The sequence below is a fragment of the Canis lupus genome, chromosome 20, assembly GCF_003254725.2.
Source record: "Canis lupus dingo isolate Sandy chromosome 20, ASM325472v2, whole genome shotgun sequence".
Lineage (NCBI taxonomy): Eukaryota > Metazoa > Chordata > Mammalia > Carnivora > Canidae > Canis > Canis lupus.
The window spans coordinates 29,110,101-29,130,624 of NC_064262.1; the positions used below are offsets into that span (position 1 = coordinate 29,110,101).

At 43.6% G+C, this 20,524-nt stretch overlaps 1 protein-coding gene and 1 pseudogene across 5 annotated transcripts in view; both read right to left on the reverse strand.

Moving 5' to 3' along the window:
- Positions 1 to 20,524, reverse strand: part of PTPRG (protein tyrosine phosphatase receptor type G) — a 705,078-nt gene that overhangs the window by 116,475 nt on the left and 568,079 nt on the right. For all 5 annotated transcript variants that reach the window (XM_025456409.3, XM_049097815.1, XM_025456410.3 and 2 more), the window contains one exon: positions 16,527 to 16,719. In XM_025456409.3, the coding sequence (XP_025312194.1) occupies positions 16,527 to 16,719 (193 nt within the window). The remainder of the gene's footprint in view (positions 1 to 16,526; positions 16,720 to 20,524) is intronic.
- LOC112666125 (U4 spliceosomal RNA) lies at positions 12,507 to 12,676 on the reverse strand (annotated as a pseudogene).

Here is a 20,524-nt window from a genome sequence, read left to right on the forward strand (position 1 = left end):
ACGGAACCGGTGCCACACAATCTGTCCCCGGGGACACCTTTGGTGAGGGGATGTTTGCCAATCGGAAAAAATGTGCAGTCCGTAAAGATGACAAAACTCCCGGTACGCTCAGTGCCTGCAGGAGGTGGAGTGACCAGATGCCCTCCAAACGACAGGCAAATAAGCAGACAGCACATTACTGAGCTCTGTATTTCCAAGTTTTGTTTGCTTTGTTCAGTGATGGAAACTCTCCAAAAAAACTCCTTAAAATTCAAAATATAAAACAGAGCATTAAGGAATTTTATGGAACAATTTGGAAAGGCTGGTATAATAAAGCCTGGGCTTTGGGGCCAGACTCCTCCACACCTTTGTGTTCTCATCTATAAAATCATCAGGTGCTGATACCTGGCAATATCCTCCTCACAGGGTTGGGGTGAGGCTCATAGAGAATAAGGAGGCTGAACAAGAATCTGTGAGGCTCAGGCCCAGTGGCCAATACAGGGATAAGCTGCTGGGCCCACACAGTGTTTTAAAAATTGGCATATTTTACAGAGACTGCTGGATTTTTAAATTGGGCCTGCATCTAATGACAAGCAAGGCAACTTCCCCTTCAGAGTGACAGGTGGTGTGCTTACTTTTGCCACAGTCCCCACCACTCCCCATTGCCTCTACCCACACACTGCACCCACAGCTGCCTGGCCCCCATGGCCAACGGAGTTTCCCGCCTGTCTAAAATGAGTAGCCAGGAGCACTCTCCTAGGCACACAACGGGTTGCCCAGTACCCTCGACAACAGCCATGGCAAGCTGTACCTAACACACCGAGTGGGCCAGTCCTCTTTTACACAAAATTGAAGCCTTTTAACCATGCGGGAGGCACTGTACCTGGCTCTTTCAACAAATATTCCCCTGTGAGGTGCTTCTGACATCAGCCTTCCCCTTCTCAGGGGCCTGATTACGTTCTCACCGGTGTCTGATTGCTTTACACAGGCATCTCAGATGATGCTCGGTGCCAGCTCTGAGAATTTCTGCCTACATTCTGAACCACCTTTAATTATGATCCCAGACTTCGTTAAATAATGAAGAGGCTTCTAGCAGCGCACCCAAGGTCCTCTGATTCTAAATCAATGTCAAGGATATTTTCTCAGTGGTTCTTAGAAAATGCTAGTTCCCCCCCCAGCCCCACCTCTACCCCTCTTCCTTTCTGGGTGTTAGATAAACTGATGTGACAGCCTCTGTTTCAACGTTGGTGGTAACTTACAAGTGCCTTAAACTACTGAAGGGCCTCCTCCCTGCACCCCTGCAGCCTGAGTTTCACACGCAGGCAACAGGCTTTTTACTGATCAGAAGTCAAAGGACAGCTGTGCTCAGACACAGCAACTTGGTGCAGATTCACTTTTCACAATGCTTTCGACAGAAGTCACGCTGCTGCCTGGAGCTGGGGGCCAGTGAGGGGGGGAATCTGTGATGTCATCTACTGCACAGGGTGGTGTCCTGGGGACCTGCCTGGCAGAGAAAGCGGGCAATAAGCAGCACTATCTTCTCCTGGAGCAGAGGAGACCCACTCAGGTGGCACGGAGCCAGGGAGCCTCGCTTGCCTTACACAGCTTAAATGCCTGTCACTTCTTCATCATCCCAGCTCACCTCAAGAACCCTTGAAAATGGAGTCTTGTAGGGGAAATTTCCAAAGAAATGGCCTCAGGGAAGGATTTTTCTTTGTGAAGGGTTGAATCAAAGAGTCCTAGGTAAACATGAAATCCCCCAAAGCAGACCATGTAGGACTTCAAACCTGGAATCCCCATGCCCTGGGGTGTCCCCTCCCTCACGCCTCCCCTTGCCCAAGAGCTCACAAAAGGGAAGCAGCACAGTGACAGGGCCAGAATTGGGAAGGATGAAATCATACAATGCTGGGCCTCAGCTCTGGGATTTTTGGTTTATATGACATCTGACTAATGTCCATTTGGAGCTGCCAGCTGCCAAGCACATGCCGAGGGCCAGGCTCCGTGCACTCATCTAGATAATCCATGCATGCATACTAAATCCAAGAGGTAGGTTCAATTATTCTCCCCATTAAAGGTGATGAGGACATGGGGTTCGGAGAGCCCAAGTCACAGGGCTGGGCCAATCACTTGGAGAGAAAGGTTCAGAACTAGAACCGAAGCTGTTGGACTCAAAACCAGAGTGGGCAGTGGGAGAGCCATGGGAAGGTCATGAGCCTTCTATTCACACACCTCCTCCATCGATTCTCCTATCTACAAGATGGTAACATGAGTGTCAGGAGTGTGACTCAAAGGTTTCAAAGGCGAGCGCCGTCCCACACAGGTACTATGTGTCACTATCGCAGCCTCCTTCTGCACTCGGCCTTCCCCATCCTCTCCGTTCTCAACGACAGAGGAGACTGTAAGGTCTCTTGACAATTTCCAGAGCAACCTCCAAATCCTTCGAAGCCCTGGATGGATGAAGCCCTATCACCATTCTCCCTATCAGAAATGCAGTCTATGTTTGTGGTCCCCCAAACCATCACAGGGACACTGGGAATATATGGGGCAGTGTAGGGCGCCCACCCCCAAGGCCTTTACGCTGTGTCATTCCATGCTGATGCTGCAATAGTAACAAGTCCTATCTGATGAGCCTGGCTCTAGGCTGAGTTAGTGCATTTCATGAACCATGCCATGAAATCCTCTCTGTAATTCTATTGGGCTCCTGGTTCCATCAGGATCCCTGTTTTAGAGTCAGAGACCCAGGAGGCTCATTCATTCCCTTTTTCAACTTTGGAGGCAGCCTGCTTTGGTTCTGGACATACCAGCTGTATGGTCTTAGATAAAACATGGGTAAAACTTTCAAGATAAATGTACAAAATGCACAAGCACATTCTGACCGATGTATAGGAAGTGTGCTGTAAAGAGTCGCTATTTTAAATACTTATTGAGCACCTATTATGTACCAGGACACCAACTGGGAACTAGTTGAACACAACTTGACATAGACCTTGACCTCCTAGAAATTATAGCCCAGAGAGAGAAATATACCAACCACTTAATTCCTCTAAAACAGAGCTATGAACGTAGGGCTTCTTTGGGGTTTTAGATAGAATCTATAGGGGATCTCTGGGTGGTGCAGCGGTTTAGCGCCTGCCTTTGGCCCAGGGCGCGATCCTGGAGACCCGGGATCGAATCCCATGTCGGGCTCCCGGTGCATGGAGCCTGTTTCTCCCTCTGCCTGTGTCTCTGCCTCTCTCTCTCTCACTGTGTGCCTATCATAAATAAATAAAAAAAAAATTAAAAAAAAAAGAATCTATGGAAATCTGTGAACATGGATGAGAAAAAAATACACTTTTATTTCCAGTGATGTCTAACTAAAATTCAGCATTGCCTTACATTTCAAATGCTTGCAACAAAGTGCAGTAGTAGTAATTAGCAGGACCTATGAGACATCAGCAAAAGAAATCACAGATATATTACAGTTGTTGCCAAGATCTCAAATTTTCCTTCATGCTTATTATTATTTCAAAATTACAATGGTTATTAGACCTGCTGCTAGATTTTATAATTTAATGCCTTCATCAAGAAGCAGATAAATTACTATATTACAATTAAAATTTTTTCTGATAATATCTGAGGATAATTGGCTTCCTTGGTAATCTATTTTACTTTATTTAATGCATCCAAAGACCATCAATATGAGGAGAAGTCTATGGGATTCACCAGATGGCTGCAGGGGTCCATGGCATCCAAACTGTTAAATATTCCCAGCATTAAGGATTATGTAATTACAAAATTATTACAGTTATTCTGTACAAAGCGTTTTTCCCCCCAAAAAATGATTTTTTAAATAAATTTATTTGAGAGAGTGAATGGGAGAGAGAACATGAGCAGGGGGAGAGTTAGAAGAAGAGGGAGAAGCAGACATCCTGCCGGGCAGGGAGCTTGACAACAGGCTCGATCCCAGGATGCTAAGGTCATGATCTGAACTGAAGGCAGATGCTTAACCAAATAAGCGACCCAGGTGCCCCTGTAGGAAGGTTTAATATGGGACCCTGACCCAGGTTTGGGAGATTGGTTAGGAAAGATTTACTGAGCAGAGTGATGTTTGAACTGAAAAGAGTAAGGCTTATGAAGTGAACAGGAAGGAAGGAGGCTTAGCTTGTCCAACAGAAAAAAACCCAGCTTGTACAAAAGCCCTGCTACTGAAAAGTGGAAAAAAAATTAGTGTGGCTGGCAAGCAGAGAAAGAGAAAGGGTCGCTAACAGAATTCACCCCTGGGTGGGTCTTACTGAAGGCTGGACTTGGCCGGACAGCCACCGTCTCATGATGGGAGAGACTCTGGTGCATGGTGGCCCCAAGTTCCGTCAAGCACAAGGATGACTGTTTAAACCTATGGGGTCTTAAGTAATGCAAACAGTATCCGGTGATGGGATAACCAAAAACCTATACGTTTGTCTCTGCCCGGGTTCCTGGGCCCGGGGTTCCTAAAACTCTTGCAATTTTCTAAGCGATAAGAGCACTAGGAGCATTTCTTGTTCTAATGTTTATTTCTGATCACATCCCTGACATAGGGCTCCTGAAACTCCTATAAATCTCTAAGTGATAACAGGCTCCTAACTCCCAAGGGACAGAAACACCTACAACTGGGGACCCTTGCAGACCTTGTCCTATGTACCTCTTTATCTGTATCATTTATCCCTGATCATATGCTCTAACAAATTGGTGAGTGTAATTATGTGTTTCCCCAAGTGAGGCACTCCAGCAAATTAATCAAACATGAAGGGGGGGGGGGTGGTGGGAGCCTCTGATTTGTAGCCAAGTTGGACAGAAGTTTTTGGTAATCTGGGGACCTACTACTTGTGACTGGGATCTGACGTGGGGTGGACACAATCTTTTGGGACTGAGCCCTGAATCTGTGGGATCTGACACTCCATCTCCAGGGAGATAGTAGCAGAACTGAGTTAAGTTTGTGGGACATCCAGCTGGTGTCACAGTACTGCTAGGTGGGGACCCCTCCCCCCATCTGATAACCAGAAGGGCCAAAAAGCAAGATGTTCCATAGTATAAAAGTAGGGACACACACACAGGAGATGGAGAACTGGGGTTTTCCAACACAGGAGGGAGAACTGTAAGTCTTTCTCATCTATCTGTGGATTTTTTTTTCCCTACACCACACAATGGCATCCCCTCCATTCCCATGAACCATGGTGTGCAAGTCAGTTTCTCAGTCAACAACTGAGGATTAGATGCTCTGTGTGGCAATTAACCATGGAGGACAGCAAATCTGAAAGCATTCTTATCCTATCAGCTATCTCTGCTATGCGTGTAACAGAGCCACAGGCACGAAATACAGCAGAGGCAGCAGCAGCAGCAGCAGCAGCAGCCAGTGTCCAGGAAGGCTGAAGCAGAAATTCAACTCTCTAGCCCTCCAAGCATGTGGTTTTGACTTTCCCACATTATACTATTACTGATGTCTCCTACCTCCTTGGAGTTTTTTTTTTTTTTTTTTTGCGTGATATCCCTCTTCCTCTGAGAGTTAAAGGCCATGGGAGTTGTCCATGTCCTGTGCAGGAAAAAGCATTGTTCAGCCTGGCGCTAAGGGAGGTGGTGAAGTTCAGAATGATGCATGTTCTCAGCTCCACTTGACGACAGCTGCTTCTCAGACACAGGATGGTAGACTGGACTCCATGTACTGTAGGGCCTCCTTCCCTCCCTTTCAGGTTGAAGATGCTGTGATTTCCTGCCACCAGGGCAAAGTGGACCTAGCCCACTTTAAATGAGCTCAGCATCCTTTCCAGAAATACCACTTGACTTCTACCCTTCTCCCTCTGCCTTGCTCTGGTCACAGGCTCCAAATGGAGGTCTGTGCCAGATACCAGGGTGCAGGTCTACTGTTGGGGCTGCATTTTCTCTGGCTGAGTCTCCTATTTCCTACTACTGAAAGGATGTGATGGTCTTCTTGATGACAAGGAAATGCCTGGGCCACCTAGAGTTTTATAGCTGCCCTTAGCGATGTGAGACTTTTTATTTAAAAATCACCCAAGATCTAAGATCCCATGAGCTGCCTTTGTAGGTGATCCCAATAGCCACATCAAGAGATCAACTAATGACCCACACTGATAGGGTTAGTCATTGATCCTAGATGATTATGATCCAGTAGGTAGGATCCCTTTGTTTCAATTTGGTCCCTATATAAAATTTTTTCTCTTACAGATATCCCCAGTGCTGGGTATCAGATTTGAAAGGACAGTCCTGGCTTCTGCACAACAGTCCCCTTGTTAGCTTTAAATCTCCTGACTTCTCCTTGGTATCTTCCTATTATTTGATCTCAGTGTGGCTCAGAGTATGTACTCCGCTGTTTGGATTGCAACCTTGTTTTGACCTCCAGATGGGCATCTGCACTAAGTGGCCCTTTTGTTAGGATGGTCCTCAATGAGATGGTTCCAGGGTCTCTTGTTCCCTGGGGACTGGCCTCAAGTAGCCACTCCTGGGCCTGGCCAAGAGGACCCTAGGGGAGAGAGAACAGGGAGCTTGCCGCTTGCAAGGAGACACCAGGCTTTGAATGGGTCTCACCCCTGGTGGACCCAGGTGGCAATTACCTTTTCAGCACACAGGGAGGACCAAGCCCCCTTGGTCTCTGACATGTGGATCCACACGCCCTGAGGAGACTGGGCTTCTGGCTGGTTGTTGGAATTCAGGTTTTAAGTGGTTAGTTCATTCCTCACTGAAAAGGCTCATCTCTTCTGGGAAGGCTTTGCTAGTGGCAGCCTATGAGCAGAGAAACTGCAAGGCTCCTCGCAGTTGCTGATACCTATTAACGTTTAGTGTCAGACGTGTAGACAGCACCTTTTCAACACAGGCAAAGATTTGAAATGGGGCAGCCAAGATGTTCATTTCAAACACTCAGACCTTTGCTTTGGAATCATGAGACCATTGATAAGAGGACTCAACAGTGAAGCCTGTAGCCACAAGGACTATTGGCTCGGCCGGGAAGGCAGAGAAAAAAATGCCTCCAGAGGACTCAACACAAGCTCCCACTACTGTGCCTTTACAGATGGGTCTTTGATTATCAGGCTCCAGGAACGGGAGAGGTGACAGGTTTTTTAGGTGGGAGAAAGCCCAGGGTTCTGCACCTTCCTCATACCTGAAGAAAACCAGCCTCAACTAGCACGTGTTTGTTTGAGGTATAATCAGTGGGAAGAATGGTGAAGATAAATAGTCTGTCTCCCAGCTCCATTCCTCCTGTGACTCCACGGAGATGCACGTGAACATCTTGGAGCCTCATGCTTCACGGGCTGTGAATGCTGGTTAGCGAAGGAGATGGGAAGTGTGTCGCTCTGGGAGGATGGATGATGTTGGCCTTTATCAATTTCTAGATTCCTGTTCACAAGCTCCACAGTGTCTACACAAACAAACCCAATGTCAGGGAAGATTTTTCTAGAGAGCAAAGAAAAGTCGAAGCGGTAGGAGGGTTGCTAAGTTGGCCTTGAAGATCAAACTATGTCTATCTGCCTGGAGACAGTGAGGATTAAGTAATTAGGTAATATTTATAAAGTGTGACAATGATAGATAGCCCCTGGTGTCTGTTACCAATATCCACTCAACAGCTTTTAAACCATAACAGCACTCCTTCCTGGAAGCACCCTGACATCAGTGCATGCTATGTTAAGTGTGCCCATTCTCTGCTTTTCGGTGTGGTAGAGTGGTTGTTCCTTGGGATGGAGAGGAAAGCACTTCTGTCCATGGGTTTTTGAGATGATCACTTCCATCTAAGTAGTTGATAGTCAAAGTAGAAGATAGTTTCCCAAATCTCAAGAGCTGCTCTGAATTCAGGAACTAAGAGTGGTGTGGAATCCTACCCCAATGTCTAGCTATGCTCCTCCTGTAAGAGGACCCAGTTTGCTCTAGACTCATAAATGCCCCAACTGTGCCAACCCTTGTAGAAAGGATCCTTTAATTCCTGGCCACCTGACATGTATGGATTAGCTTAATCCATCCAACTATCACTCCTTCCTTTCCAACCACCCATCCATCATCTATCCATCCTCCCTCTTCTCCTCCCATCTATCCATCCATCCAGTTAAATATTTACTGAGGAGCCAGCAATGAGCACTGTACCCTCTCCCCAACAAAAAAGAAATAAAAAGATAGTCTCACCCCTCATGGTGCTTATAGGGTGGCAGGAGAGTTAGACATTAGGGGGGAAAAACACAACTGAATAAAAAATTCCAACTGTGAAAAGTGTTACCAGAGAAAGGTACTGGCACTCTAACATAGGCAGCTGGGCCAAGCAGTCAGGAAACTTCCATGGGAAAGGTATCCTTAGAGTGGAGCTTTGAAGACTCAGGAGGGGTGGATGAGGTGCAGAAGTGAGGCAACAGCCTTTTAGGCAGAGATGATAGCCTGCTGGGACTGGGGGATGCAGACGAACTGATGTGCAGGATGCCATGGGAAATGAAGTTCAAGATGGGGCTGGGGAGGGGAGCCCAAACACGGGCACCATATAAGGATTGTGGATTTCACTGGAAAGGTTTTAAGAAATTCCAACAGCCTTGGTTTGCATTTCTACCAGGAAGAGAGCCTGATTGCCTTACTCTGCAATGTGTTCTCCACTGATCATGTCACATATAATAGTTTATCCTGAGCATACAAAGAAACCACTGCTGACCTACAGACAAGAAAGTACAACTATTTGCAGAGAACTTTCCATGTCCCAGGCTCTTGGTTCCCTATACTGTTTCATTTTAAAGGCCAAAGCCAAGGAGGTGATTGTGATTATTATTATTATCTGTATTTTACAGACAAAGAAGCAAGACTTGGGTATTAACTTGAGTAAGGATGCACTAGAGTAAATGGTTAGCCTAGAATTTGAGTCCATGTTTACTTGACTCCAAAATCTGTATTTTTACCCATCACTTTATATTGTCTCATCATTCATTCATTCATTTCATGAGCTGACAATGACTATATGCCCACTCTGTCCTAGGTGCTGTGTCAGGCTCTTTTGATCCAAGGATGCACAAGACCCTCAGCCTACTAGGTCCCAGCATGCACATTAGATGGGTGCGCTGGCCCTCCCAGGGAATGACCCTGCACTCACAGCTTCTGTAGCTTGTGCCCTGAGCACCCAAGATAACCCTCCAAATGCAAGCCAAGCAGATAAAGATTGAGCCCAATGATTTCTTTTAGGATGATAAATTGCAATCTTTAGGAAGAATACCCAATCCCCACAAGTACGTTTATTTTTAAAGCTCTTTTGTTCAGAGAGGGAGTGATACACTATATTGTTCAGGTCACCTAATGACACTTAAAACAAAGAAGCCACTGCTTGTCGATTCATTTGGTAGCTGGCAGTCCCATGGAAAATAGAAAGAATGCTGCATTGGTTCACATCTCAGCTTTCCCAATTCCTGGCTAAGAGGCTCTGGATGCCCCCTTGCTCTGAGTCCCAGACCCCTCACATCTGCTAAAGAGAAAAAGTTAATACTACCTTTCTCTTTTTGCTTACCCCCACCCAGCCTCCATCCAAATGATTAGTCAAATCTCAGAGGTTCTATTCCAAAATCCATCCCTAATTGGATCACTTCTACACTTCTACCTCTACCAGGATTGCCATCATGCAACCAATGTCATCCTGCAGGAAATACTTCTATCAGCTACATCCTGGTCTTGCAAGTTCCACCCCAAGTCCTCTGAAAACATTTTTCACATAACAGTGAGAGGGATGGATTTAAGAAGCCATTCAGATCATTCCATAGCCTTTCTTTAAACCCTCCAAAGGCTTCCCGCTGTCATAAGAACACCAAGAAAAGTCTTTTCCAGACTCAATATTAGCCCATATCCCCAAGCTGGTCTCCATGCCTCAGGGCCTCTGCAAATGACCATTTTCTCTACAAATTCTGCAGGGCTGGCTCCTTCTCACCTCCTGCCCTACCCAAGGAAGATCGGTTCTCCACTGCTTCACTACACTCTTAGAACACCACCTTATTTGATCTTCAGAACACTGATGCTTTATCATTGTCCACTGACTTGTGTATTTCCTTCTCTCCACTAAAATATAAGCACTATGATGAGAGACTGACTCTTCCCCCTTGCTACCTTTATTTCTAGTGCCTAGAACCTGTTCACAGTAGATGCTCAACAAATATTTGGTAAATAAAAAGTGAAATGAAGAGCGCACAGGTTGTTTTCAGGATTAAAGAATAGACATGAATGGAAGAGGCCAGCACAGCATCTGGCACATAACCCCGCCCCCTCGCCTCCCCCAGTTTAACCACTTGCTTCAGGCACAGCTTCTAGAGTCAATAAGCTTCCCAAAGGCATTTGAAGATGTCTCAGGTGTGATAAGAAACTCACTGGCTACAAAACATAAAGCAAAAGTCCTTATTGCTACATTAAATGTCTACAAAATATCAACTCATGTCAACCAAAGGCAAGTTATACCAACTCTTTACTTATTTACGGAAAGTTACAGTAATCCTAGGATGTCTGAGCATGAAAAAATGTTTGATACAGTATGGCATGATCTTCAAAAGAATGAGAACCTAGGATGCTAGAGAATCCTAAAGACAGCCCTACTGTTTTGCCTTCTTTTATAATCACTCACAAGGTTAAAAAGTAATGTCTAATGACAGTTACTTCTGAAAGAAGGGGATTAAAAACATTCCATGGGGGCTATGTTAGAAGTTTTTTTTCTTGGCACCTTTCTGTGCTAGAAGTTTCTGAAAGTAACAAGATAACTTTTTAGAAGAGTTTCTGGGAGGACAACTGCCTACAAAGGAATTAAGTGCTCATATCAGGGCTTCTTTTAATAAGATAAAGTAATTCAAGCTCATTAATCTGGTGAGTAGAAATGATTAAACTGAAAATAGAACAACATTAATATTTTCTCCCCAAACAGGGAAACAAACAAACAAACATGAATTTCAATGTCAAACTCTTTAAAAGCAATCATGGATTTACTTCTTTGTTTGCTTATTTGGGTGGGAAATGGATGCTCTTTCTCAATGTATTCTGATTTAAAATAGGCAGTTACTTAGACATCCTCACACAGTGGTATGTGTTCTTAAAAAACTGCTTTTAATGAAAACAGGAAGCAATCTTTACCATTGAAAATGTAGCTAAAATAGAGATCCCTCCATCAGCAGAAGCAAAGACCATCCTTCAAAAATCATGGCATGACTTGGGAGACTACAGGGGCACACAGGCAACCAACCCAGTGTCCTCACTGTTTCCTTTGCTTTTATTACATTATGCAGTGCCACTTTAATTAAGCCATCAAATCAAATTATCAGATCAAGTGGTTTTGATTCCACTGCGGTTTGAACAGGTTTCGTTAAATTAATAAACCATATGTTTCATGTTGTTGGAAGGAAAGTTATTTTTCCTCCGTTCACTGTTCCAAAAGTCTTCACAATAGACAGTATTCAGCACTTAATCACCAAATGCTCTTCCATGTGCCCGGGATGTGTTGCAGAATAACTGAAATGACAGCCCATTAAATCCTAAAGTCTGTCCAAGTTATTTACCGACAAAGGGCAGAGTGGCGAATTGGATGTCCCTTGAACAATCCACCGAGCCTAAATATTGTTTCCATTTACTGGAACTAAAGCTTTATATTTTTTATGGATGACATCCATTATAAGTCTTTCTTCAGCAACAATACAATATTAAGATGACTTTTTCCCCCCTTTCTTTTGGTGTTGTATGTGGCCATGCGTCTAGTGCTGGCACCGAAAGGCTTGATTCTGGTTTCTCTATTCCAGTATGTCCAATCATCCTGACAGAAGGGCAAGATGGGGGCACAGCAACTCAGGCATTCCTCACTGTGCTGCTCAATGAACACCAGCTAATGATCACAGCCAAGGGAACAAGGGAGGTGCAGGCCTGTAATCAGTCCACTGAGGTCCTACTTACACGTCTGCTGTGACCAGGTATTGAGGTGAATTGGTAAGTGGTTGGTTACTGAGTTAATAAATATCTGACTGGTCCTAAGGTCTTGTGGTAGAATGGAAAAGTAGAACCAACCAATGCTTCATGGTCATGGTCACTGCCATCTTTAAGGCAGAAAATATTTACCTTAAACTAAGCCTATGATTGAGTTGCTCCATCTTACTTTCAGCCATCCCCTAGAGCACCAGTTGGTAAATCTGGCCTGCTGCTTATTTTTGTAAATAAGGTGTTTTTGGAAGACATTTTCTACACCCATTCATCTGTATATTGTCCATGGCTGAGTGGCAGAGCTGAGTAAATAGTGACGACACGAGACTAAGTGCTCACTATCTAGTCCTTAACCAAGAAAGTTTACTGACTCTTGCCTTATGTAATTTATTTTTCCTTCCTCTATAACAATAGCACAATAAATGCATAGCTCCATGATCAACAGATCTCCTAAGCACTGAATGTTTCCAATAATGATAGATAAAGATTGCTAACCAGACAGGCTTCATTTTCTTTTTTTAATTACCTGAAGATTATAGGACACCACCCTTCTCTTTCAAATCTTTTTTGCAGAAGACTGGAGAAGAGAAAGGGACTCTTCTCTGTATAAATGTCTAAAGTCAATAATCCTTGACCACTAGGCTGCCTGCTGGTTGCCAACATTTGTGGCTGGCTTTTGGGCCATAGTGGCATGGAATTAACCTGAATTTTCAATTAGCAATAACCGCGCCTCGGATAAACCTCATTGGCTACGATACTGCTACTGCGCAAAGCTTAGCCTGAATTTTCTTGGGAGGAGAAAAAGGAGGAGCATTTGGTCATGTAGACGGTGATTCTGATTCCATGAAATGTGCATTTAAAAACAAACACGGACACCATCAGTCATTAGGGAAATGCAAATCAACAGTACTTCACATCCACTGGGATGGCTAAAATAAAGACATATAGCAAGTGTTGGTGAGGATGTGGAGAAATCCCATACAATGCTGATGGGAATGCAAACTGGTGCAGTGGTTCTGGCAAAAAGGTTGGCAGCTCCTCAGAACTAGAAAACTGGACTTACCTTGTGACTCAGCAATTCTACTCCTAGGTATCTATCTGAGAGAACTGAAAACCCATGACCACCCAAAAACTCGAACACGAACGTTCATAGCAGTATTATTGATAACAGCCACAAAGTGGAAAAAAAGTGGACATCTATCGATTGATAAGCAGATAAACAAAATGTGATATATCTGTACAATGATATATTCTTTGGCCATAAAATGGAAAATTCTGAGATATATCCAGTATGGATGAATTTTGAAAATATTAAGCCTAAATATTACACTGAAAGAAGCCTGATACAAAAAGGCATTTATTGTATGATTCCCTTTACATGAAATATCAAGAATAGGTAAATCCATAGAAAGTTGCCTTGGGCTGGGAAAGCAGGAGAGGGGGGGAAAGAAAGGGAGGAAGAAGGAGTGACTGACTGCTCATGGGTATGGGCTTTCTTTATGGAAGTGATAAAACTATTCTGGAAGTAGACAGTTGTGATGATTGCACAACTTTGTGAATATACTCAAATCCACTGAAGCGCACACTTTAACAATAATAAACTTTCTAGCATGTGAATGAAATATCAGTAAAGCTGTTATTAAAAAAATGACAAACAGGGATGTTACTGCACAATAAAAAGGAATGAGCTATGGACAGATGCTACCACATGGATAAATCTTAAAATCCTAATGTTCTGTGACAGATAAAAGCATATCAGAGGCTGCCTGATGTTGAGGACAGGGGAAAAAATTGACTGCAAAGGGTCATGAAGGAACTTTCTGAGGGTGATGAAAATGTTCAAAAACCAGATTATATATAACTATAACCATAACTGTAACTCTAAATTTATTAAAATTATTGAATTGTACATTTATGGTAGCTATATTTTATGATATGTATGCTATGCCATAAAAAAATAGGAACCCTTGATAGACCACTGGTAGAAATTAACATGGTATAGTCACTCTGGAAAACTGTTCAGCAGTATCTATCCAAATCTGAACATATATGTGTCCTCCGGGCTGCCACCACTGTACCCCCAGGTTCTTACCAATCAAGATGTGTCCATATGCTCATCAAAAGGCATGGTCAAGAATTTTCATCATCGCCAAAGCTTGGAAATCATCCATATGTTCATGTATATGGAAGTGGATAAATAAATTCAGGAAGAGATGCACAATGAAATTCAGCAATAAGAACAAAGCACAACCACATGGAACAGCATAGATGACCCTCAAAATGAGTGTAGAGCAAAAAAAGCAAGATACAAGAAAGGACAGAGTGGAAAATTCTATTTCTATGAAATTGAACAACAGGAAAAGCTAATTCATGGTCGTGGTGACTCTTGGGAATGGATAGTTACTAGGAAGAAGGAGATGAGGTGCTCCTGGGAAGCCAGTGATGTAGTTTCTTGAGCTGGGGGTTGATTATTCAGATGTATTTGGGTGGTGAAAATACATCATGTTGTGCACGTTATTACCTGTGCACTTTTCTGTATGTTACACTCCAGTAATATGCTCAAAACACAAATAGAATTATACCTACATCTTTCTCTGCTTCTAAAAAGATCACTAAACATTTTAATATTCACACATTTTAGGAGTCAGCAATACACACCATGATAATTGCCACAAAACCCTGTAAAATGAAGAACTGATTCCTTATATTTAAGGATGGGTCCATGGCTCTGCTCAAAAATCAGAGAAAGCCCATTCAGTAGAAGATCTTGCCCCCTCTGACAATTTAACGTGACAAAAACCATTATCTTCTGTAACTTTTTTGGGTAATACGGGCCACGCGTTCCCTCTGCACAGCTGATATATCATATACTCAGCCCATTTTTTAGGAGAGAGCTCTGTAACTGTCATAACCTCAGCAATTCTGAGCTCCCAGATCTTGCATTCACTTGTGATAGAAATTCGTCATCCCCCACATGTCCTCTGCATTCACCTCTCACAAAACATCCAATCCCTCTGAGATTCCTCTTTTCTCAAGCAGGTTCTCTTGGGAGAAAGCTCTCTCGAGCTTGGTCGTTTTCCTTATTTTTAGCTTGGTTAAAAAACAAAATCAGCCCAAGTGAGGTTTGTTATGCCAGCCAACCTAAGACATTTCCCAGGTTTGCGTGCTTAACCCACCCATTGTTCCCAGCTGACAAATGACGCCCTTGACAAAGCGTCAGCTCCAAATTACTTGAATCTCAAGCGTTTCTTGATGGCGTCTGGCCAGACTAGCTTCTCTCACCATCCTCAAACAAAATCACACAGACAGGAAGGAAATGATCACATTCTTAAGCTCCTTTTCCTCTTCTGTTAGCTTCTTTTCAGATATGAGCCTGGAAAATGGGCTCATTCTTATCATCAAAGTGCACATCAATGCAGTTATTTGTGGAATAAGTCTCCCCTGTTCCTACAAAAGGTCATATGCCAGTAAACTGGTTCTTTTTTATTGGAGACAGGAGCACTCTTGAAACAGAATGTCCTCGTGTAACTTACCCCAATAAAAATCCCACAGTCCGTGTCCATTGCTGATTAATGATACAAACTCTTCCCATATTCCCCAAGCTCACAATTTCAGAGAAGAAGAGCACTGGCTTAGGAAAGAACCATCTCTTCACACCCAAAGGAAACTCCTCTTATCCCTTCATCCCTTCCAACTCCTGGGACTTTGATCAGCCTTATTCTCTAAGTGTTTGCCTGAGCTCGAAGCCACAATGAGGACAAATTACAGAGCTGAAGTTGAGCTGTGAGGGTAGACTCTGACTTTCTAGTTTCCTGGGAGAGAAATTTACGTTCAGTTCACATGAGAATGTAGAAATAAGGGCAGCCCGGATGGCTTAGTGGTTTAGCGCCGCCTTCAGCCCGGGGTGTGATCCTGGAGACCCGGGATCGAGTGCCACGTCAGGAGCCTGCTTCTCCCTCTGCCTATGTCTCTGTCTCTCTCTGTCTCTAATGAATAAATAAATAAAATCTTTAAAAGAAAAAGAGAGAATGTAGAAATAGAGAAAGATGAAGATGCCTGAAAATAACAAACTCATGTTTATGGGATGTGGGAACCAAACTGTTAAACAGTGGTTTAGAAAAAAGCCACGTGATGACTGGTAGAGGGGGTGGAGAGCCAGAGGGGTAGGTTTGCCTGGTGCGGAGGTGGGATAGGAGGTCAGATGTCGGATGTTGGTAAGGAGGTAGGGAGGGTGCAAGAGGCAAGTCAAAGGTGCTGATGCCTGAGGTTAGAGATGGCATCCTGAACCCAAAGCCTGGAGGTGGGGGTTGGGGGGCAGGTAAAAAGTAAGGCGGCCAAAAGCTTCCTTTAGACACTAACTAGTTAGTGTTGATGTTACCAGGTAAAAATACCAACAGAATGACTGACGTATTACTAGTCAAAAGGGCAATTCTGAACATATCTATTTAACTGAAGCTATTTCCACAACTGCTTCTATTTATCATCCAGACAAGTCTCTTTTAGCAGAGAAACATATGCTCTTAACACCAAGTTCCAACTCTTGGCTGGTTTGGAACTCCTCTTAATTTTAAGTAATTTATGATACGGAATCTTCCTCCGGGCAAGGGCACTTAATCCAAATATACCTTTAGAGGCTTCTGTCCCCAGTGGGTTTTCTAAGAAGTCTGTCATGTCATGGTTCCAGGCGTCGCGGACCGCAGACTTGGACACCACCCTGTCATTCAGACCTTGCTGTGGCCGGAAGTTATTTCTCAGATACTCCACTGACTTGACGTGGTCCTGCTGCTCCGTGGTGAAGATGGAGTAAAAAGCCTCGAGCTAAACAGAGAACCAGAGAGGGGAGAAGAAAGAAAAAAAAAAAAAGACCAAGAATGAGAACAGCTACATGGGACAACATGGGCAGGGGGTGACAAGAACACAAAATAGTAGGACGCACCCAGTGCCGAGGTGGACAAACCCAGCAGGCCACAGGCCACCTCCCGGAATCACTGCCAACGGGCTTATCCGGCTGTGATTTGTGTCCTGCCAGCGAACCAGGCCAACACTCCACTGGAGGGCTGCACAGAACTCTTTTAGTTTGTGTCTCAGCAAAGGGTTCCAGTCTTTCTGCTCTGCCCCCTGGCAAGACCTTTAGTATTGTGGGAAGGAGCACAAGGTTACGGTGAAACTGGCACGTTCTGAAGCCAGACTACCTGGGATGGAAATTCTAGCTTCACAGATCCACTGCTCTGTGGCCTTGAGAAAACCGCTTAACTGCTCTGAGCCTCAATCGTTCCTCAACAGAACAGTGATGATTACAGCAGCATCTACCCCGATAGGGTCTGTGCCAGGATGAAATGAGAGTCCATGTGCAGTGCTTAAAACAGTCCCTGGCACAGAAGAGCTCAATAACTACTAGTGATTCAGTTCTTACTAAGCATCTTCTTACGTATGTACCAGGGATCCAGTTCAGCAAAGTTGCTAAGGCATAAAGCTGCTAAATGCGTGGCTCATGAGGTAACTGCCCAATTTCAAGACTTACCAGATGGGTAATCATAGTCCAACTACTAAAGCATCAGTAACTCAGCATATATAAACATTATATATATATATATTATACGAAACAGATATATGAGCAACTCTTAAGATCATTGAAAAGATTAAGATATGTGTAAATTATTTAGCAGCCAATAAGTCCATGGTAAGGATTAGTTGCTATCATTAATATTCATATTATTAAAAAATACTTTCCACAGATTAGATAGAGACCAAACCTTTATGGAAAAGCAAAGAAAAAAAAAATCAGGACTCCAGGATATTTCCATTATTAAAAAGGATTCTCTGTGGCCCTCAATCTTCTTCTTATTAAAAAAACAACAATAACAAAGCAATCTTTTACAATATAAGAGGAATGAAGCAGGGGCTGGGTGCCAGAGATCTGTTCTCAGTGGACTACAGAGTTATCCTGGTTCACCAAAGAAATAAAGTTAATCTAAAATGTTCAGCCATGGAAAATACTAACTCCTTGAAGGGAGGGATGAAAATGGAATGAAAAAGCGAGAAACTGAATGAACTCTTTCTGGCCCATTTGGCTCCTTGAATACCAAATCAGAATCCTTTCTGCAGGAGAGGATTACAAGATGAGTGATGTCAGATGCTTCCCAAGCAGGCACCAAGTAGCTGCTCTAAGCTTTTGGGGACCAGAAGGCAGCCAACACCAATGTTAAGTACGCAAGAAGATTTAAGACTATGTTGTTTTCTCTCTCTCTCACTCTCTCTTTTTTTTAAGTAGGTTCCACACCCAACGTGGGGCTTGAACTCAAGATCCTCAGATCAAGAGTCAGATGGTTTATCAACTAAGCCAGCCAAGCACTCACAACCTGGGTTTCTGGACTGTCATCTTGAAGACCTGAACAAACTTCAGTGTTTCTCAAATAGCTTCAAAAATTGACGTGCTTGATCTGAAACTCCCTCCTTTGCATGAGAAACCAATGAATGTGCATAGTGATCACATCTAAGAAAAATCATTTAAGTATCTGGATTCACCTATCATTCCACCTCCCCTCCAATTCTCCTGCAAATGTAAAGTGATAATAAACCATGAAACCTTTTCTGCTTTTTCATCAAGGTAATAGAGCCACAATGATCTCACAACCAGCCTAAAAGCAAAAGTAGCCTGGTGGTACTAAGGTGTTATTTCAATTCTCTGCTAGTCACATAACTTTCTAACAACTCCTATGGTAGCTATTCACAATTGCCTTTCTTCCCATTCCTCCTTGTGATGCTTGCTATTTATTTACAGTGGAGAGGGGTACCTGGGTCACTCAGTCCCTTGGGCATCTGCCTTCATCTCAGGTCATGATCCCAGGGTCCTGGGATGGAGCCCAGTCAGGCTTTCTGCTCACCGGGGAGTCTGCTTCTCCCTCTCCCTCTGCCTCTCCCCCTGCGAGTGCTCACTCCCTCATACTTGCTCTTTCTGTCTCATAAATAAATAAATAAATAAAATCTTAATAGTGAAGAGAGAACAATAAAAGCAGAAAAATTAAAATTGAACTGTTTGCCAAATGTGACCACTTAGATGAAGGTAATTGGAGGTATTGAAAAAATCAAATCTCAACCTGGCAATGTGTACTCACTTGATAGGACAGCCCAAATAAGAACTGAACACATCGAAAACCTGAGAGAAGATTTCAGACTTTTCTTTTTTTTTTTTTTTTTTAAAGATTTTATTTATTTATTCATGAGAGACACAGAAAGAGAGGCAGAGACACAGGAGAGGAAGAAGCAGGCTCCACGCAAGGAGCCCGATGCGGGACTGGATCCCGGGTCTCCAGGATCACGCCCTGGACTGAAGGCAGGCACTAAACCGCTGCCCAGATTTCAGATTTTTCATAGAAAAAAATAACTTGGAAAATTACATGGAAGGAATTAACAAAGACCCTCTGGTGACTGTCTAGGGAAAGACCAACCAAAATGATTAAAGGGACGGAGGATAAATCCCGTGTGGAAAGGTTAAAGGAAGTGGAAGTGTTTAGCCTGAAGAAAAGGCAAGTTAGGAGTAATTTGATTAAAGGCCCTTGTATGTGAAAGATGCTGACCAGCTTTTCTCCAATGTCTAGAGAAGGCCAAAAAGAGGAAATTGTTTTAAATTAAAGCCTTAGAGACGTGAGTTGAATAGAAGGAAGAATTCCTTAACTTTCAGGGTGATTTAAACAAAAATGGCCAGGCTGCTATACATAGCAAGTTAGACCGGAAATTTTCTGGAAGAGCAGCCATCTGTCCTGAAATAGTTTAATCTCTGAGATGCCAGAAAAGGATGGCCTCGGAGACTGTCTCGGCAATCTGACTCTAAGGTTTGTTTATTCTCTTGAAGACTTGCTTCTTTCACAGCTAGCATTTAGTTCTCTAAAAAGTTTATTTCTGATGCTTCAGGAAAGAATTAGTCATATAACTGTAAAAAGAGGCAGGTTCTGAATTTAACACAAAAATGCTTTTGCTTAAATTACTCTTACAGCTTAATGACATGCTATGGCTTAAAAGCTCCGCTGCTTCCTTGTCATTAACTCAACTTGCCCAGAGATTTCCAAGGAAGGATGTGACGGTTCTCGGAATGAACTGATGACCTGGACGATATTATATTGTCAACTGGATCATAGCTTTGCTTGACAGTCATACAAAAGAGGAAAAGGAGGTCAAGCTTAGCCGACTCATCAAATCTCCTTTGGTATGTTGACAGCATTCACTAAAACCCTGTCATTCCTCTAGGTTGAAAGAAAATCGTCAGTGGCCTCTTTCATTGTACTTAGCATATGTGGCCATTGAGCGGAAACCACCACGATCCCTGAATTGGCAAGGGGAGTCTCTGTTGTCACTTTGGCAGGTGAACAGTGACACTATGGGTGGGAAGTCCACTGATAAGTCATTACACAGCTACTGCCAGTTGTCCCTCGATCCTTACCCTTGCCTTGTAACCACACTTGATAAAGGTGAACTTGACTACCACCCGGACCTCCACTTTCTGATTCCAAGGGACACCATTTACAGAGGCTACGATGAGAAGAGTTGCGCAGCATGGCAGGACTCCCTAACCGCAGCTACAGGACAAACTATCAACTCTCCAGATCTGCTTAATGGCAGCACAGCA